The sequence below is a fragment of the Scaptodrosophila lebanonensis genome, unplaced genomic scaffold, assembly GCF_003285725.1.
Source record: "Scaptodrosophila lebanonensis strain 11010-0011.00,11010-0021.00 unplaced genomic scaffold, SlebRS2 tig00000184-arrow-arrow-pilon, whole genome shotgun sequence".
Lineage (NCBI taxonomy): Eukaryota > Metazoa > Arthropoda > Insecta > Diptera > Drosophilidae > Scaptodrosophila > Scaptodrosophila lebanonensis.
In genome coordinates this window covers 191295-212302 of record NW_022060606.1, presented here as the reverse complement: position 1 = coordinate 212302, position 21008 = coordinate 191295, and the positions used below count along the sequence as shown (strand labels likewise).

Sequence of the window (21008 nt, the reverse complement as noted above, 5' to 3'; positions counted from 1 at the left end):
TATGGCGAAGCAAAAAGGCACCAGCCAGGCACGAATTGGGACAGCCAAGTTAGCAATTGCAGAATGGAACATAATTGCCTACTACGACTTAGACCCGTATTGGAACGATATGGATGTATTCCAATCTGGCAAACTAAGCCTCAACAAATTATGTCCTCACCCATATAACTAACAGGCATGTGTATCGCCGCACAAACACTTCTGTCATATAGAGGAAGAGCTTCAGACCGAAAACGAGCTGTTGGAGTACCCACGAACCCAGAGATCCCCTCTTGACATCGTTGGAAACATAGAGTTGAGGTGGCAGCGGCCACTGTTAACTCGCTGCTGCTATCACCTGGTGCGGCAGCGGCCGTTGTTTACCTGATGCTGTTATCGCTGCCTGCGTCGACGTCGGCGACGCGAGAGAGCGCTGCCGTCGTCAGCTGTGATCTGACAACCGCTGCTTCGTTCCTTAACCTTTATTAAATTTCGCCTTGGCACTCTCAAAAAACCTGTGAATAAAAAAAGAGCTGTATATTTGAATTCGACTTGAACCGGTATTTTTTCTAACCTCAAAGTGAACTGTGGAGTTTTCAGCATCTTCAAACCCATTGCGGCGCCCTACTACAACATTTGCTCCATCGTTTTGCGTGCAAGTCTCCGCTCGCCCCAGCACGTTCTCTGCGCCGTGGGTACCCAGGAAAAAAAGCAGCTAAGTTAAGATTTTTCCTTTGCACCTACATACATACATACCGCCATTTTGTAGTCGGTCCGTGTGCTGATTTCCAATTCTGAAGTGTGCTCTGCTGCATAGTCGTGTGTGCATACACCCATCACGGGCCCCTTCATTACCTGCAACATCAGCAGATCCGTTTATTTTGGCATATGTAGCCACGAAGATTCCATAGTCACTTACCACCATATTGACTGCACGTCCGCTGCGGAAAGCAACGGGTGAAAAGTTCCCCTCCTCTCTTTCCGCCACCAAACGTCACGCGTATCCGCGCCCCGCCTTCTCAGGCCTACTTTGCCATCACCGCTGGATAGACGCACCCGGCCACCTCCATATTTTATACTGATTTGTCGTCAGCCACGTGCATTTTTTTATACACAGCGACACAGCTGTTTTTTTTTTGGCAGTGCGCCACCGTTGCCGGCTATCACACATGCAGTATCGTTTAAAAGAAAAAAAAATAAACGCGTCAAATATTTAGGCGCACAATAATTGCGCACATATTCAAAACATATCATATGCACAACGGCGCGTATATCCACATATGTATATACATACATATGTATATATTGCATACACATATACATATCACACATGTATACATTGCCTGTATCTACATCTTCTATATATATAAAATAGTTTGTCCTGACTGACTGACTGACTGACTGACTGAATGATTGGTGATCAACGCACAGCCCAAACGGTAAAGGCTAGGAAGCTGAAATTTAAATTCAAGTATCCTTTCATAGTCTAGGTCCCCACTAAGAAGGGATTTTGGAAAACTCGAGCTCCAAAGGGGGAAAACAGGCTCCAACGTTTGTATGAAAAATCTACAGTTTTCATCTGATTAACTTTAAACTTAGTTTGTATACTCCAATTCCAATTCCAAGAAAAACTGTATACTTGGTTTTTTGATATTTTTTGTGGGGCCTAAAATATGGGAGTTTTCCTGTAAAAAAAATGTTGGGGCACAAAAGCAAACCGCGTCAACAGCCCACAGCCCACACGGTAAAAGCTAGGATGCTGAAATTTGGGCTCAAGTATCCTATCATGGTGTAGATGAGCACTAAGAAGGGATTTTGGAAAATTCGAGCTCCAAAGGGGGGAAAATTAGCTCCAACGTTTGTTTGAAAAATCCGCATTTTTCAGCCGATCGACTTAAAACTTAGTTTCTAAAATCAATTAAAGAATGCAAAGAAAACTGCATACTCGGTTTTTTAAATTTTTTGTTGGAGCTTGAATTATTGGGGTTTTCTTGGGGCACAAAAGGAAACCGCGTCAACAGCCCACAGCCCAAACGGTAAGAGCTAGAAAGCTGAAATTTGGGCTCAAGTATCCTATCAGGGTGTAGATGCGCACTAAGAAGGGATTTTGGAAAATTCGAGCTCCAAAGGGGGGAAAACGAGCTCCAAAGTTTGTTAGAAAAATCCGCATTTTTCAACCGATCGACTTAAAACTTAATTTCTAAAATCAATTAAAGGATACAAACAAAACTGCATACTCGGATTTTCGAAATTTGTGTTGGAGCTTGAATTATTGGGGTTTTAATATTTATTCACTATTTCAAATGAAAGGTTTTTGTTATAAATTTAGTCCGATCGATTTAAAATTTGGATAATGTAATCTACGTAACTAAATCTACAACTTTGAATTCAAGGATTTTCAAAATATGCATTTTACAAAAGCAGGCAGAACAAACAATACAAAATATCAAACAGTTGGGGACAACTAAGTATACATATACACACATACAAACAGCTGTTCGTGTAGTTGCGTGCAAACGATTGAAATAGCCAAAGCAACATGTGAGACACTAATGTGTGAATGTCCATACATATGTGCACATCTATGTATGTACATATGTATCTACATATGTATGTATGTACATTCGTCTTGCACTGACAGAGCAAGAAATGTTAATTAATTGAAAATTATATAATATAACATTTTTAAAAGTAATTTTTTCTTTGTTTAGTGCATTTGGCATTAGTGTTTTCATTAATAACTTTATGCAGCAACAACAAATATCAAATAGTTGGGGACATCACATACATACACTCACACACAACAAGCAACAGTTCGTGTCTATGTGTGCGGTTCTCTACGTACGGTTGAAAAAGTAAAGAGAAACATATGTACATATGTACATTGTATGAATGAATATAGCATGTATGTACATTCGTATTAATGTATACATTGGGCAATCGAACACAGTTGTTTGATTGTAAAAAAAAATAATGCTCTAAAAACAACAACAACTGCAAGTCATTAGCTCGCTCTTCTTCTTTCGTTTTGACCATTTAATGTTAATTGCAAAGGCAAAACGCCAAAATGTTACAGTTACCGTCTCTAGGCAACGACTGCGTAAGCGATAGTAAAGCAGAAACCGAATAACGGAGCTACTCATATTCTGCTTCGCATTGCGGGCAGATGTATGTATGTATATGATTTGTTCTTATTGATGTCAATAAATAATTAGATTTTGTTATTTAAATATTCTGCTTATTGCATTCAAACTTCGATATTTTGATGGTATCGGTGCCAGTGCTTTTTGATCGTGGCTCATCGCTGCACGGCATTGTGCAGCGTTTGTGCGTGGCCGTATTGACTCAATATGGCACGAAAAGACTCAAATGTGAATTTAAATTTGGACTCAAGTATCGTTTCATAGTATCCATCATAGTGTAGGAGCACACTAAGAAAGGCTTTTGGAAAATTCTAGCTCCAACGGGGGGAAAACGAGCTTTAAAAAATATTAGTTATAGTGGTCATGTTCGTTTAACGAAATAGTTTGTCAAGAACAAAAATGTAACGGACTACTGAACAATTTTTTGTCAAGAACAGAAAATGTTCATTTAAATACCTTAAATGCCTTCCTACTGGTAACCTTTAAGGTGAAAACATATGGGTAGGTTATGCACACACAAAATAAATACAATTGGAAACATATTGAGCCGGGTTAAGACGGGCAATACCTGCTAGTTAAATATAAAATACTCCATACATACAATTACATTCACATCAGAATCGTGTCTATGCGTATTTGTGTACTTGTACATATGTATGTGTGCATAATTAATTATGTCAAAGCAGCAACAAATACAGCTGCAGACAGAGGTTGGGCTTGGTTATATGGCTACAACTTTCTTTATAATCAACCTATCATAATGAAACTTGGTATACGGATTCCGTCTTTTAACCACTCTTGTATTTGTCCCTTTACCTTTTCTTGGTCTTCATATAATAAACGTCTGGGTCTCTGATAAACAGGTATTTCGTCTTTAACTATGATCTTCATTTCAACAGGATATTTTACTTGCTCCACCGGACTACAATCCTGAATTATTTTTATACCCTTTACCCAAAGGGTGAAAGTTTTGTGCGAATGTATGTAACAGACAGAAGTAGTTATTGATCAGGATCACTAGCCGAGTTGATATAGCCATGCCCATCCGTCCGTCCGTCTGTCTGTCTGTATGAGTGCAACGATCTCAGCAAGTACAATAGCTAGGATAACCAAACTTGGCATTCAGATTCCCCTGAGCCTTAGGCAAGTCATATTTGCTTTTTTATTCTGATTCACCCCGCCCTCCCCCTCACTCCCCCGCATTTCGTGGTTTTTATAACGCCCGTAAATCTTGGAATTTTGAACTCAAATTTGGCATATACATCCAGTTTGTGGTTAGGTTAATTCTGAAGGAAGTTATAGCCACAAATAGAATCACTGCCCATGCTCGGCCCGCAGCTGTTGTTGTTGTTGCTGCTTTGGTTCAACTTTAAGTCTAAGATGCCTTATGTAAATACGCAGAAAATGTGTATTTTGGAATTTGCCTCCCTCCCTCCTTCCCACGCAAATCGTAACTCCCGTAATTTTTGGAATTTCTAACTCAAATTTTGCAAATACCACAGTTAGTGCTTATGTGTCCGTATGCCAAGCTTATATAAGATAGACCGATTTAACAAGAAGTTATGGCAATAAATATATTTGCACTACAAGCGCTGTCCGCAGCTGTTGTTGATGCTGATGCTTTGGTTGACTGCATACATACATACATACACTCACATAGAGGCAATTGCTTTGTATTTGTGCAATTATACACCCTTTACGTGAGTTCGAATACCCAAAGAGGTAAAATCGATCCCAAATTTTTTATTTTTTTATTTCTCTTACTTTTTTAATTTCTATAATTATTCTAAACATATGTACAGAGTATTTCAAAGTCGGGACACCTGACTTTAGCTTTTTTATTTGTTTTTTTGTGGGGTGGTACAGGGTATTTAGGAGTTGAGTCTGCTCGATTTTAGCATTCCTTTCTTGTTTCCCTTTAAGATCTTCGAGATATCTATCTTTTCTCTTCTCTCACTCACATAGAAAATCGAATCAATTTTTTTTTTTTTTTTGAGTACCATTATCGCTTACAATTACTTCGGGTTCTCCAAAACATGTGAATAGTTATTCTCTCAAAAAGTCAATACCGATTTTTGACGTGAATTTCTTAACGGCATTAAATGATCGCGAACAATAATTAGTTTGGAGAAATGGACCAATGAAATCAATATAAATTCGCTGAAATGGTCTTTCACTCGACACTTGACTTCCCATGGGTGGTTTAAGTGCACAAGTAGGGTGTTTGGATGTCCTAAATATATCACACTTGCCATTTTTGGCCAATAAAACTACGTCGAATACGTTCAACGCATTTGGCAATACCACAATGTCCTGTCGATGGTTGATCATGACCGGAGTTTATCACGTTATTACGCAATCTGGAAGAAACAATTTCCAACTATCCTCTTGATCTGCACTTCCTTCATGAAAACTACTACGCTGATATATGTAATTATCAATTACTCGAAAGTCTGGTAGATTGGATGTTAAATAGTTGTCTTTAAGCTTACTGTATTCGGGCTTCAGAATCTAAATCAGCTTCAGAATCTAAATCAATTTCTGGAAAGAGTTCAATTTCTACTGCTGAACGAGATAAAGCATCTGCTACATTTTCGCTTCCTTTACGATGCTCGATGCTGAAATTGAAGCCCTGCAATTTAATTGCCCATCTCGCCTATCTTCCACTCAAGTCAGTTTGGTTCATAAGCCAACGAAGGTTTGAATGATCGGTGACAACTTTGAATGAGTGTCCTTCAATATACATACGGAATTTCTTTATCGCTAATACTACAGCTAAACATTCTAGCTCGGTAACAGTATAGTTACATTGGGCTTTATTTAGTTTTTTCGATATATATGCGATAGGTCGATCGCAATAAATTCTTTTTCATAATTCGGATGGACTAAAAATGGAGCTGTACATAGTCTTTGCTTGATATCGACAAATGCCCTTTGAGCTTGCTCATTCCATTCGAACGGTTTGCCACGCAATAATTCCGTGAGCGGAAAAATCACTGACGAATACTGATAAATAAATCGTTGGTACCACCCAGTAATTCCTAGGAATCTTCTAAGTAGTTTGCGCGTCGTGGGCGCTGGAAATCTTCGAAGGCTTGAATCTTATCAGGGTTAATTTGAAGTGTACCTTCACCGACAACATATCCAAGTTAATCAACTTTATTTAAACAAAATTTACTCTTACTAACGTTTCTGGTAAGTTCAGCTTTGCGCAGTTGTATGGAGACTGTAGCAAGATGCTCTAGGTGCTCTTCAAAATTAGATGACATTATCAATAAATCATCGAGGTATACCAACACATGTAGTTTTAACTGATATGGTATAACCTGATTCATTAACCTACACATAGTTTGTGGAGCATTTGTGAGGCCAAAAGGCATTCGTTTAAACTGATACAGGGGTCGATTTGGAATAGTAAAAGCTGTCTTTGCACGAAAAACCTGATCTAAACCAATTTATCAAAATGCATCTTTTGAATGCAATGCAAGGGAGGTAGTCTATTAAGCAAACCCTCTAGAATTGGCATTGGATATGCATCCTTCATGGTTACTGCATTAACCTTACGAGCGTCAAGACAAAACCTAACTTTTCCTGGTTTGACGACTAATGTGACTGGAGAGGACCACGGCGATGACGGAGCTTCTTGCAGAACACCTAAATTGATCATGCAGTCAACTTCTGCACACAAAATTTTCTCTTTAGCCGGTGATAAAGGGTAAAACTTTTGCTTAATAGGTTTGGCATCTGCCGTTTCAATCGTATGCTCAACCAATGCGGTCTCCCCTAATTCATCACGTTCAGAGGAGGGAAATTACTTTCCCTGATAGATTGTAATTTAAGTCTCTGAACATCAGATATCAATAATTGGTTCGAATCTTCGCTTATTTTCACATTAATTTCGCTTATAGAATAAGTTGGTAAAATAGATATGTGAAATATTTTCCAGAAATCCATTCCACACATCACATTCTGTTGAATGGATGGGTCTACTAGAAATTCAAAGTCTTCTTGAACTGAATTATATGCCAAAGGTATTGTTATTGTTCCAGCAACGCTTTGCTTGTGGCCGTCTGCCGTATGTACTACGCCTTTTATATAATTAAATTGCATTTGTTTGGAGATAACTTGTTCCGCCAGTGCCTATTACGCTTTTGTTGGCCTCACTATCTGAAAGTGCTAAATACGACTGGCCAAATATCTCTATTTTAGTAAAAGGGCGTATATCGTTACTTTTATATACAATGGAAGTTATTTTAAATTATTTTAGGCGGTGCCTATTGAGCCAAAATTTGTGCATGCGCAGTGAAGAACGATGCTTTGGAACAGTAAGGACCTCTGCATTGAAAATTCTTGCTTTGTTTCTAAATTCTTTTAATCGTATGTGATATAGTTTGAATAGAAAATTACTTGTAACGTCTGGTGAACTATACGGTACGGCTGGTAATGCTTGAGATATAACTGTCTTTGAAGCCAAGGCTAACGTCGGACATCCCCTATCGAAACACGATGGGCATCCTGTGCTGAGTTTTCTGATCTCGGTGTACATTTAACACAGTTGGGCTTATAAATATCAATATCAATCTTGTTCTGAAGGTTCATCAGAATTTTGTTCGTGGTTAATAGCATTAATGGTTTCGTTCTGAGACTGCGAAAGAACTCTTCGTGGCGATGACACTCCTTACATAACGTCGCTAAATCTGGTGTATTTACGTGCAATAATTCAAGTTTTAATTCTGGATTTAACTTATGTCTAATATCTATAATTATGTCACTTTCTAACATGGGATCTTTTAATGAATCGGCAATAGCTAACCTTGCATCGAGGAATTCGTCGAAGCTCTCATTGCTACCTTGCTTCCGACACCTCATTGCATTTTTAATATCTCGGTCAGTTCGCTGATCTTGATATCTCTGTCTCAAGCGGTTGCACAACTCAAACCAATCCATATGACCTACGGTCCTATGAACACTCCAAAAGAAAGAAAGAGCAGGTCCAGAAAACAATAGATTTGCAAACTGGTACAAAAACTCAAAGTTTCCATCGAAATATTGTGACGTCAAACAATTTGCAGATCCCAAGAATTTTAATTTCCAATTTGATATAACATTTGAAATTCTATCAGGGCGATCAATCGTAAACTCCTGTGAAGTGGCTCGAACATTGGCCCTTCTATTTCTCTGACTATGGTTGTGTCCAATAATTGAACGCGGACCACCTAAATGAATATCATTTTCCCATTCAAGTTGTGGCTCTTCTCGGGCTTCTCGTGAAAGGCCAGATAAAGACTAATTTCGTACTGCTGCGCTGATCTGGTCAGTTACTGACACAGTAATATTTTGACGATAGTTTTCTAAAGAATTAGCGATTATTTGTTGAATACGGTCTTCGGATATGGTATTAATCTCGGAAGCCTGGACACTTGGTGCATGCCTTATGCGCGAGCTAGATGGTGGCTGCATATTTCCTCTATTGGAGTATTTCTATTTTGAGCTCTCGTTGCTTGCCGAGTTCTGGGGGCGACTCCTGACTGAGTGTTACTCATTGGAGCACGAGGTCTCCCAACGACACCTCCAGAGCTTGATCTAGGTTGTGCCGAAAGATTATCAGAGCTCTGTGCGAGCGTACACGGCTGCCTACACATTGGGCATGAGTTGTTATTACTCAACTACTCTGATAGACAGTTATTATGAAACTTATGCTTGCAGACGTTTTCGGTGAAACCTATTTCTGAACTCGTTACAAATTGTACATATAACAGACTCGTTAGGTACGACTGACAAGCTGACTAAGTCTTCTGTACTACGCCGTACAGCCGTGACTATTAATTAATTATAATTTCTTTTCTTATGAGAGTATATCAATCTCGCTGTATCGATAGACAAAAGATAGTTGCGATAAAGTTATTAAATGGGTCTTATTCATAAGTACTCACCCAACAATTTGCGTATACATGTATACAGCAAGGCATCTCAACGGAAAATACTGAAACTACTTAAAAATCAAAAAGATTTACATTCCAAATTGAAGAGGGACATGCCGAAAATATCCAGCTTGAACAATCTCGATTCTATTTAGAATGAAATATGGTACATAAATACATGTTACCTGGAATATAATAGTCCTACGCAATTCGATATTTAGCGTAATATTTTACTTGATAGATTTATGCCTACTTACTACAGTCGACATAATAATTTAGTATTAATTGACTGCTGGTCTGACTACGACACTAACCTAATAGTCAGTTTCTCCTAGCTAGATGCAAAATATACTGTCCGAAACTAATAAAAGAACGTTGGATGATTATGCGTGGTTTAAGGGGAAAAGGACTATTTAAAGGGAATTTTGGGAAGGGCGGGGTGTTTTGACATGAAGCCTAAAATTTCTTCTTCTTCAGGCCCCACACGTTGGGCGCCATGTTATTTTATGTAACGTGCACGACATCATGCGCTCTCGACACCACCTCTGTCTACTATAGGGGTCAAATGGGGGGTTCGTTGGTGCTGCTTACTCCATGGCCGTCACATAAATAACAAGTAAACAAGAGAAAACGCTACAGTCGAGCAAGCCCGACAGTGTAATACCCTGTACCCAGGTAAACTTCCGTCACTGAGTTATATGCGCCCAAAGCAGCAGCAAAAGAAGAGCGAACTTGTTGCTGCAGTTTGTGGGGTTTGTACTGGCTAGAATTTGTTTTTCTAATAACTTTTCTTAGAATCGACCGAATTGAATAAAATTTAGAACAACAGTAGACAATTATATATAAATAATGTGTGAAAAGTTTGGTTTAGGTAGCATTTGAAATGTTGACGCTATTGACGAAATTCTGTAGCGGGGGAAGGGGGGGAAAATTAAAAAAAAATAAATAAACTCGTCCTTTCTCGGACCTAGGAGAATCTGGATGCCAACTTTGGTTATTCTAGCTTTTATAGTTTCTGAGATCCTCGCGTTCATCCAGACGGACGGACAGACGGACGGACATGTCTAGATCGATTTCTCTCGTCATGCTGATTCAGAATATATATACTTTATGGGGTCGGATATGCTTCCTTCTGTATGTTACATACTTTGCACAAACCTAATATACCCTTTTTACCCTGCGGGTACAGGGTATAAAAAGCTAAAGTCGGGTGTCCCGACATTTAAATACTCTGTACATATGTTAAGAATAATTATAGAAATTAAAAAAAGTAAGAGAATTAAACAAAATTTTTTTTTATCGATTTAACCTCTTTTGGTATTCGTACTCACGTAAAGGGTGTATAATTGCACATATACAAAGCAGTTGCGTCTATGTGAGTGTATGTATGTTTATGCTCGTATCTTCTGTATCTGTATCTGTATCTGTGTAAGCATGTTCGCAGTCAACCAAAGCACCAGCATCAACAACAGCGGCGGGCAGCACTTGAGCAGCGCTGCAGCAGCGAATATTTCCGAGTATTTCCCGAATTTGAGTTCGAAATTTCAAGAATTACGGGAGTTAGAGAAAATCGCGATTTGCATGGGAGAGGGGGGGCGAGAGGAAAATTCCAAAATACATACACAATACACATTTTCTGCGTATTCACATAAGGCATCTGGGACTAAAATTTTGTGTTCGTAGGTCTTATAGTCTCCGAGATATAGGCGATTATACGAATGGAAAATCGGGAAAACCCCCATAGGGGTGATATGCGGGGGGGGGAGGGGGGGTAGAATCAAAAAAATAAAACAAACTTGCACAGCGTACACACATAACGCATCTTTGTGCAAAGTTTGGTGTCTCTACCTCTTATAGTCTCTGAGATCCAGGTGTTCATACGGACAGACTGACAGACGGACAGACAGGGCTAGATCGACTCGTCTCGTCATGCTGATCAAGAATATATATACTTTGTGGGGTCTGCCAGGCCTCTTTCTACCTGTTACATTTTCAGCTCCCGCAAACCTAATATACTCTTGTACATTTTATGTACAGAGTATAAAAATTCGTAGACAGATAAGGAATGAATCCGAAAGCCACTTGTACTACATTGAGATGTGCCTACTTTACGCATTTGATGAACTAAGATGAAAGTGTTCCTCTTCTATATCTTCCCTACCTCTAGGATCAAACAAATTATAGGACCCTACCCTTTTTAACCGATTTCAAAAAAGAGGAGGTTATCAATTCGTCTGTATTTTTTTATCCTGTACCCAAAGGGTGAAAGGCTATACTAGTTTTGTGCGCATGTATTTAACACACAGAAGGAGGCGTGGCAGACCCCACAAAGTATATATATTCTTGATCAGGATGAGAAGCCGAGTGGATATAGCCTTTTCCGTCCGTCCGTCTGTCCGTCTGTCTGTCCGTCTGTCCGTATGAACGCAAGGATCTCAGAAAGTATAAGAGCTAGAATAACCAAACTTGGTATACAGATTCTCCTGAGCTCGAGAAAGGACGAGTTTGTTCATTTTTTCTGATCCACCACCCCCACTCCCCCCCCTATTAACGATTTCCTATAACTCCCGTAATTCTTGGAATTTTGAAATAAAATTTGGTAGTCACATTAGGTTAGTGATTATATATCCGTATACCAAGTTTCATTATGATAGAATGATCGGAAAGAAAGTTATAGCCATATAACCAGGCCCAATGCACACATACATACATGTGCACAAGTACACAAACACGCATAAGGCACGATTCTGATGTAAATGTAAATGTATGTATGCATGCATGGAATATTTTATATTTAATTTAGTTAATTAATTAAATTAATTTAGTTAATTAATTTAATTAAATTAATGAATTAATTTAATTACTTTTTTGTGGGGTGGTACAGGGTATTTAAGAGTTGAGCCTGCTCGACTTTAGCATTCCTTTCTTGCTTTTATTTTTTTTTTTTTTATGTTTGTTACTTCGGTACACAGGACTGGGTGAACTGTTTTTAATGGTTCTTATACCATTTGAATGCTGGTGCTTCCAGAATGGTCCCATATAAATTTAGTCCAGTTCTGACAATGGCATCCATGAGAAAACAGCATAAGTCTTAAATTTGTATTAAGTATGTGCAAGACAAATGAACGAATAACTTTATATCACGATAACCAATTTCGATGATTCTTTTTTTATTGGAAAGGATGTACTTTAAGGGTACTTTGATGAGAGTTTGGTTAGGTTCTGCAAACGAGGACGTTCTCAATTCGACTGTATTTTTCATTGCTACCTCAGAACTTTCGACTGTGTAAACCGATTTTGATGATTCCTTTTGTATTTGAAAGCTGATGATTCCCATGTGGTCCCATTTCAATTTAGTCCAATTTTGACAATGGCATCCATGAGAAATCCATATAATTCTTAAAACATACAAAATGTTTAAATGAGATATCATGTGAAATAGAATTTCAATTTCAGTATAATGCCGTCGAAAAAATCTAACCGTAACAATGCGTGTAGCAAAAATACACGACCCCAGCGTTCTAAAAGCTCAAAAGTCAGAAGAACAAACTGCAACAAGAGCCGCAACTCAACAAATCAGAACAGAAGATATTCGCAGACGACAGACAGACAGTGTGATGAACGTTTTCGACAAAATATATTGAGAACAGGAGCTGCGCGAAAACTGAATAAAGACACATCCAGTGAAAGCGACAGAGAGAGAGAGAGAGAGACAGCAAGGCCAGTAGTGCCTGTACACGTGCATCATTTCTTCGCCTTGCGTTAATTAATTCAATTTAATTAATTACTCTACACATTCTAGGATTACAATTGGTGCGATGGATAAAATATTTCATTAAAATTCCGTTTTGAAGCAACCTGTATGTGTTGCGCATCAGGAATCTTGTGCTGTCACCTCTTCCTACGCCACCGGAACCTTTAAAATCCCTTCTTTCTGGATAACTATAAACGTACAACTAAAGCCACTATAACTTATCAATCCTTATTTTATTGGCATTGAGCTGCAGACTTACATAATATATAATGGCCATTTGAATATTTCCTCCTTTCCACACCACCGTAGAGCTAGAGGGTGCGCTTTTATATAATCAATAAAATGAAAACAAAATTATATGGTTACTAGTAGGTATTATTATTATTATTAGTTATTTCTTTGATTACATATTCTTATATATAAATAGCATTTTAAATAAACAAATCAATCACATTTCCTCATTTCCACACCACCTTAGAGGTAGACGATTCGATGCGCTTTTTTTAACGTGGTATCCCCTTTAGGCCTACTCCACTGTCTCATTTAAGTATGATCTTCACTGTCGGAAGACAGATTTCGTAGTCTCGTCATTTCCGTCAATGATCTATCATCGTGTGGTCTATTTAATAATTTGTTGGCGTCCAAATCTGATAAAGCTATGCCCTCCAAACTTTTGACATGACAGTGCAACATATATTTGCCCTTTTGCAAAGTTCTTTTTACCAAGGTCGATTACAGCTCTTTGGAGGGTTGTACTCTGTAGTTTATGGACTGTAACCGCCCAGTTTAATATTAGAGGCAGCATACGGCGCTCCACATCTCCGTAATGCAATGCCTGAAACGTAGTACTAGATGGAGGTATGGGTATGCAACCATTATTATCTTTAAGCCTAAGCCAAAGAGATTCGTCATCACGTACACGGCTTCTGGTAGCTCTCCATCCTCCAGTTGATCTCCCCTCAAAGCTGACCATTTGATATATTTTATTATACCCATAACTCCATTCACAAGTCCTTCTAATACGGCGATGTTGCGTCTCAACATCACTCGGGATTCGACGCCAATTTTTATCGATGGCAGAAAACCACTACAGCTATTAACGTCTTTGGGAATTACGTCCTCTGGTGGTGTTCTTCCATATGTCGCTACTTCACGAGACTCATCTACTGCGTTGATTTGATAAGTTCGATGCAGCTTTGTATTGTCCTTGCTAATTTTGTCGTTATAATCGTCGACTTGCCTCACCGTGGGAAAAATGCGAACGGCGGCTCCATCCGCAAATTCACCATTTAAAGGCTTGTGGGTTCGCTCGCATAATAACTCAAGCTGAGCCGTCGTCAATTCACCTACCCGTAAGCTGTCATCCCGCTGTCGCATGTTTATGGTTAGTTCACAAAAAGAAACCTGATACCACAAATTAAACTCCGCTGAATACCACGATGGCAGCACGCTTAGTAGGTCTTCCCATATTCAGAAAAATTCGTTAACGTACTTCAGATTCACTTACCTTAAGATAAATTGAATTTAAATCACCTTGAATTAATGTTCCAAGTAATTTAACAAATTCTAAAGAAGATAATGTTCTAAATTCGACTGAATTTTATGTTTGTTTGTCAATTCCTTGTTGTCATTTAAAGTGATACAATGTATCAATGATGATTCTAAAGTAACAGGAATTGTGACTTTTTGGTCTAAGTGAGGTATGAATGTTTAAGGTTGTTTCAAAATGCACCCGAACATCTCTGTAAAGATGGTTATTATTAACCAAAAAATGCTCGATTCAGTCTTTGTATATCCACGACGAATTCTTTAGAACATGAAAAGTTCCTCTGTTGAAAGAGGAGTTTCTCCATGACTTCTTTTGCTTCATTTAAGCGGCGCTGCCTCATATGAGAAACACGTTTATTAGGTGTACCCATATTCATACACATTAGTTAGTGTACTTCACATTCACTAAAAATCCAAAAATAAACAACAATTTAAACAAAAAAAAAAAACAAGATAGAACGCTACAGTCGAGCAAGCCCGACAGTAAAAAAGCCTGTACTCTCCACAAAAAGGATAAATTAAAAAAAAAAAATTAAAAAAAATTAAATTATTAAACAAGATAGAACGCTACAGTCGAGCAAGCCCGACAGTAAAAAAGCCTGTACTCTCCACAAAAAGGATAAATTAAAAAAAAAAAATTAAAAAAAATTAAATTATTAAACAAGATAGAACGCTACAGTCGAGCAAGCCCGACATTAAAATAGCCTGTACTCTCCACAAAAAAGAAAAATTAAAAAAAAAAATTTAAAAAAAAAATTAAATTATTAAAAAAAGTTAATGAATTAATTAATTTAATTAAATTAGAATACATGTTTATGTTCAGTTTTAACAGCATACATTTACATCACGTACCTATACGTGTTTATATGCGTGTATGTATGCAGCACAAAGTTGAACCAAAGCAGCAACAACAACAACAGCTGCGGGCAGCGCTGCCTACAGAGCTGCAGGCAGCGCATGAGCAGCGCATGAGCAGCGCATGAGCAGCGATTTTACTTATGGCTATAACTTTCTTCAGAATTGACCTATCATGATGAAATTTGGCATACGGACACATTAGTACTAATTGGATGTACCTACCAAAATTGATTTCAAAATTCCGAGAATTACGGAAGTTATAAGAAAAAACACGAATTGCGGGGGAGTGGGGGGGGTGCATCGAAAAAAAACTCAAACTCGTACTTTCTCGGTCTTAGGAGAATATGGAAACCAAGTTTGGTTATTCTAGCTCTTATACTTTCTGAGATCCTTGCGTTCATACGGACAGACGGACAGACAGACGGACAAGGCTATATCGACTCGACTTCTCATCCTGATCAAGAATATATATACTTTGTGGGGTCTGCCACGCCTCCTTCTGTGTGTTAAATACATGCGCACAAAACTAGTATAGCCTTTCACCCTTTGGGTACAGGCTATAAAAAATGAATGAATTAATTAATTAAAATAATTAATTAAATTAAATTAGAATATATGTTTACGTTCAGTTTAAACAGCATACATTTACATCACGTACCTATGCGTGTTTATATGCGTGTATGTATGCAGCACAAAGTTGAACAAAAGCAGCAACAACAACAACAGCTGCGGGCAGCGCTGCCTACAGAGCTGCAGGCAGCGCATGAGCAGCGCATGAGCAGCGATTTTACTTATGGCTATAACTTTCTTCAGAATTGACCTATCATTATGAAATTTGGCACACGGACACATTAGTACTAACTAGATGTACCTACCAAAATTGATTTTAAAATTCCGAGAATTACGGAAGTTATACGAAAAAATACGAATTGCGGGGGAGTGGGGGGGTGTATCAGAAAAAATAAACAAACTCGTTCTGCCTAGGGCTTATAGGAACCTTGATACCAATTTTGGTTATCCTAGCTCTTGTACTTACTGAGATCCTTGCGCTCATACAGACAGACGGACAGACGGACATGGCTATATCGACTCGTCTTCTCATCCTGATCAAGAATATATATAATTTGTGGGGTTTTTCACGCCTCCTTCTGTGTGTTACATACATGCGCACAAAACTAGTATAGCCTTTCACCCTTTGGGTACAGGCTATAAAAACCGATTTCAAACTTTTGCGTATTCTTCTACAATTTAATATTCAATATATAATGTAGATACAATTATTGTTATTTTTGCAGTTGGTGTCAGCCAAGGAAACACTACAATATATCAATCAATCAATCAATCTACCAGTAATAATATGAGAATACTTTAAGAAATACTTTTTTTTATAAATTAACTTTTATACGAACGACAATATACTGTGACAGATTACCAATACCTAATTAAACCCAATTTCAAATTAACTTTTATACGAGAATACACATATAACTACTTTGACAATATCTGCCACCTTGAAACAACAAATAAACCGGTACCTAGTTAAACGAATCAAACGAATTTTAATACGACACTATGCTGAGACATACTGATAATCAAGGAAATGCTGATACGAAAATATAGTTGTAGTATTAATTATATAAATAGTATGTGACATGGATGTTTTAGTATTAAGTATTAGTGAAATGTATAGTATAGTTAAGTGTCAAAGGCTCTGGTGTAATCGAGATAAGGTTGTAAGGTCACACTGAAGGAAAGAGCGGCACAATAAAATTAGATTGAAAACGCGAAACAACGCGCCTTTAATAATTGTCTCGGCCACAATTATTCAGAAGTGGGATCAACCTAAAATATCGCCGACAAAGTGAAAAAATTTTATATTTGTTAATTAACACAGAAAACAATGCAAGAGATATGTGCCGATGAGTTTTCAACGTCACAGTTGAGAATGTGGTTGATGCTGTTGAAGTGTCCGTCGGACGGCGACAAAACGGAGCTGGCTGTGCGCTTAAGTCAAATTCCAACTGAATTCCGCGTCGAGTGCCCATCAAGAGAACACGCTGCAGCGGCGCTCCAAAAAATGCAAAGAGGGTCGCTAGATGGTACGGACGAGCAAGAAGTGGGTGCTGGCGACGGCGGTTGTGGCGCCGAAGATCCGTGCAGGGCAATTGAAACACGTGACGATGAGCATAATGCAGACGGCGATAACGGCCAGGGTAGAGCAAAGAACGAACTGAACATGCTAAAACTACAGTTAGATATGCTGAAACTCGAAAATGCAATGCTAAACAACAAAGGAATGCTAAAGTCGAGCAGGCTCAACTCTTAAATACCCTGTACCACCCCACAAAAAAGTAATTAAATTAATTCATTAATTTAATTAAATTAATTAACTAAATTTAATTAATTAACTAAATTAAATATAAATATGTATGTGTACATTGGGCCTGGTTATATGGCTATAACTTTCTTTCCGATCATTCTATCATAATGAAACTTGGTATACGGATATATAATCACTAACCTAATGTGACTACCAAATTTTAGCTTAAATTCCAAGAATTACGGGAGTTATAGGAAATCGTTAATAGGGGGGGGAGTGGGGGTGGTGGATCAGAAAAAATGAACAAACTCGTCCTTTCTCGGTCTCAGGAGAATCTGTATAACAAGTTTGGTTATTCTAGCTCTTATACTTTCTGAGATCCTTGCGTTCATACAGACAGACAGACGGACAGACGGACATGGCTATATCGACTCGGCTTGTCATGCTGATCAAGAATATATATACTTTCTGGGGTCTACCAAGCCTCCTTCTGTGTGTTCCATGTGCACTCGCACAAAACTAATATACCCTTGTACCCTTTGGGTACAGGGTATAAAAAGAACGAGAAAGAGAGAGAAAAGAGTAATGAAACACACGAAGGCGCTGGCTTAAGCATCAAATCAGGCAACATGTTGATAAATGTTGTTAAAGACATGTTGCCATCGTTTGATGGGAAGAGCCCTGTAAACATTTGGGTTGCGCAACTGAAGTCTGTGGCCGCTGTTTATGAACTCGACGACAACATGTTGCGAATGCTGCTAATGGCGAAGCTGAGAGATGGCGCTCAAATGTGGCTGCATGGTAACACAAAACACCTGACCATGCCCATGAACGAGCTGCTGGAACTAATGTTGACGACTTTCTCGGTAAAGGAAAACAAGATGGCCCTGCGTCGAAAGTTCGAAACGCGCAAGTGGAAGACAGGTGAAGAATTTCTTGAGTATTTCAACGAAAAAATGCTGCTAGCTTCGCTTATCAGCATCGATGAGGATGAATTAACAGAGACTATAATAGAAGGGATACCGGATGAACAACTACGGCGCCAAGCCCAAATGCAGGGTTTTGCACAGGCATCACAAGTCCTACATGCATTTAAGACCATAAAGCTGTCGGGAAACAAGCCGGAACGTTGGATCAAGACTGCAGAACAGAAATCTGGTACAATGGCGGTGCGCTGCTTCAACTGCAATTCACTGGGCCATTTTGCTTCGGAGTGCCTGAAGACAAAGCGGGAGCGCGGAGCCTGCTATGGATGTGGAAGTATGGACCACCAGATCTCCCATTGCACAGAAAATAAACGTGCAAGTCATGAATATGTAAGATATTTTAGCATTTATATTAAACATTTTAATGACCAGTCCGTGTTTGTAGAATGTCTCATCGATTCGGGGAGCCCAATAAGCTTTGTGAAAATTTCGTGCCTGGAAAGGAGTATTGACAATGAAGTTTATAAATGTAATTTTGAAAAATTGTTAAAACGTTGTTTTGGTCCACAAATAGATGAAGGACATGTTTATTTTGGTTTAAATAAAAGTAGATTAAATGTTATTGCAAAAATTAAGCAATGAAAAGTATGATTTTGAAATGTATGTTGTGCCAAACGAATCGATGGGATATGAGGCAGTACTGGGAAGAAATTTCATGAAAAAATGTAAATTCAAAATAGTAAGCAATATTGCTACAGATAATTTAAACGTTGAACAAATGGAAAGTATGCTTGGTAAAAGTAGTGAAAATGAATTTAGTGACGTGATAAAGAAAATTGACATAAAAGGTCAACCAGTGTACAGCAGCCACGTGGATGAAAGTGAAGCTATTTAAGAATGAGTGGAGTATAAATGATTGTTCTAAAAAAGAATGTGTTCACAATGAAAACGAGTATATAGAAATGAAATGGTTGGAAAGTGAAAGTTTACAAAAAAGAGAGTTGAATAGCATAGATGGGGAGGGCAGGTTAATAAATTCAGGTGGGGAAAATACGAGTGAAAGCAATGATAGTTTGAAAAACCAGAATATAAAAAGGAAAGGGCTAGAAATGGAAAGCTTTGACAAAGATTGTACGGAAAATGAAGTTACACACAGTGTGTGCAAAACGAATGAGAAACTGACAAATTTTATGTCCGAAAATTTTAATGTAAATAGAGTATCTGGGAAGCTACAGGAAAACGGTCAGTGCAAAAATGAAAATAGCAACAAAGTTGCAGAAAAAGCAAACGAAGATAATTTTAATTTATTACTAGTGCAATACCCGTCTTTAGATGAAGACGATAATTTAATAGTGGGGACGCAATGTTGTCATAAACTTAAGGGAAAAATGGAAGTCATGTTCAAGAAAGTATATAAAAACGCAGAAAGGCCAATGTTACCAAATGTAAAGTGTGAAATGAAACTTAACTTTGAAAAAGAGAAACCGTTCCATTTCCCATTTCGGTTGTCATATACTGAAAAGACGCAAGTTCAACAATTGTTGGATGAGTATATAGAGAAAGGTTTTATTAGGGAAAGCGAATCGGAATATGCGTCACCCATTGTGTTAGTGAAGAAAAAAACGGGAGAATTAAGGATGTGTGTGGACTATAGAACCCTTAACAAGGGAATGCTTAAAGATAATTATCCAACGCCACTTATTGATGATCTAATAGACAAGTTGGCGGGCAAAAATTTGTTTACAAAGTTAGATCTTAAGAATGGATACTTTCACGTGTTCATGCATGAAGAGTCAATTAAATATACATCATTCACTACACCGATGGGACAGTATGAGTGGTTGCGAATGCCGTTTGGACTTCGCAATGCACCGGCTGTGTTTCAAAGGTTTGTAAACAAAGTGTTTGCAGATTTTATCAGGACAGATAAAGTCATAGTTTACATGGATGATATAATGATAGCGACAAGTGATAGCGATAGCCACTTGGAGGTACTAGAGGAAGTATTTAGAAGGCTGGTAGCAAACAAACTAAGTCTCCGATTAGACAAATGTGAATTTTTGCAGACGGAAGTAAAATACTTAGGATATACGATATCAGGAGTGGGAATAAAGCCAGACGACAAAGGGGTAAAGGCAGTAAAAGATTTTCCTGTACCAAGAAAAGTACATGATGTGCAGAGCTTTTTAGGATTATGTTCGTACTTCAGGAGATTTGTAAAGGATTTTTCCACAAAAGCCAAACCTTTGTATGACCTTGTAAGGAAAGATAAATAATTTAAGTTTGAGGCAAAAGAATTTGAGTGTTTTGAAATGCTTAAGCAGAGTCTGGCAGAAGCACCAATATTAGCCCTATACAGCCCAGGTGATCAATCGGAATTACATTGCGATGCAAGTGCATTAGGTTTCGGGTCAATACTAATGCAGAAGAAAAGTGACGGACGAATGCACCCGGTTTTTTATTTTTCAAAGCGGACAACAGAAACGGAAGCGAAGTATCATAGTTTTGAACTAGAAACACTGGCAATAATATATGCACTTCAACGTTTTAGAATTTACT

At 38.2% G+C, this 21008-nt stretch overlaps 1 protein-coding gene and 1 long non-coding RNA gene across 3 annotated transcripts; one reads left to right on the top strand and one right to left on the bottom strand.

Annotated features, from left to right (window-relative positions):
* Positions 1-368: 368 nt before the first annotated feature.
* Positions 369-840, bottom strand: LOC115629979. Its single transcript, XR_003995964.1, has 3 exons — positions 736-840; positions 554-663; positions 369-494 (listed from the first exon to the last, which is right to left on the bottom strand). It is a non-coding gene; the product is annotated as an uncharacterized LOC115629979 (long non-coding RNA).
* A 17235-nt stretch (positions 841-18075) lies between these two features.
* LOC115629977 lies at positions 18076-19049 on the top strand. Of its 2 annotated transcripts, XM_030526602.1 has the most exons (3): positions 18076-18447; positions 18538-18839; positions 18895-19049. In XM_030526602.1, the coding sequence occupies exons 1-3, from the start codon at positions 18153-18155 to the stop codon at positions 18922-18924; spliced, it is 627 nt and encodes a 208-aa protein (XP_030382462.1). In that variant the 5' UTR covers positions 18076-18152; the 3' UTR covers positions 18925-19049. The 2 variants fall into 2 exon arrangements, with proteins under 2 accessions (XP_030382462.1, XP_030382461.1); XM_030526601.1 differs by having other exon boundaries at positions 18079-18839.
* Positions 19050-21008: the final 1959 nt, after the last annotated feature.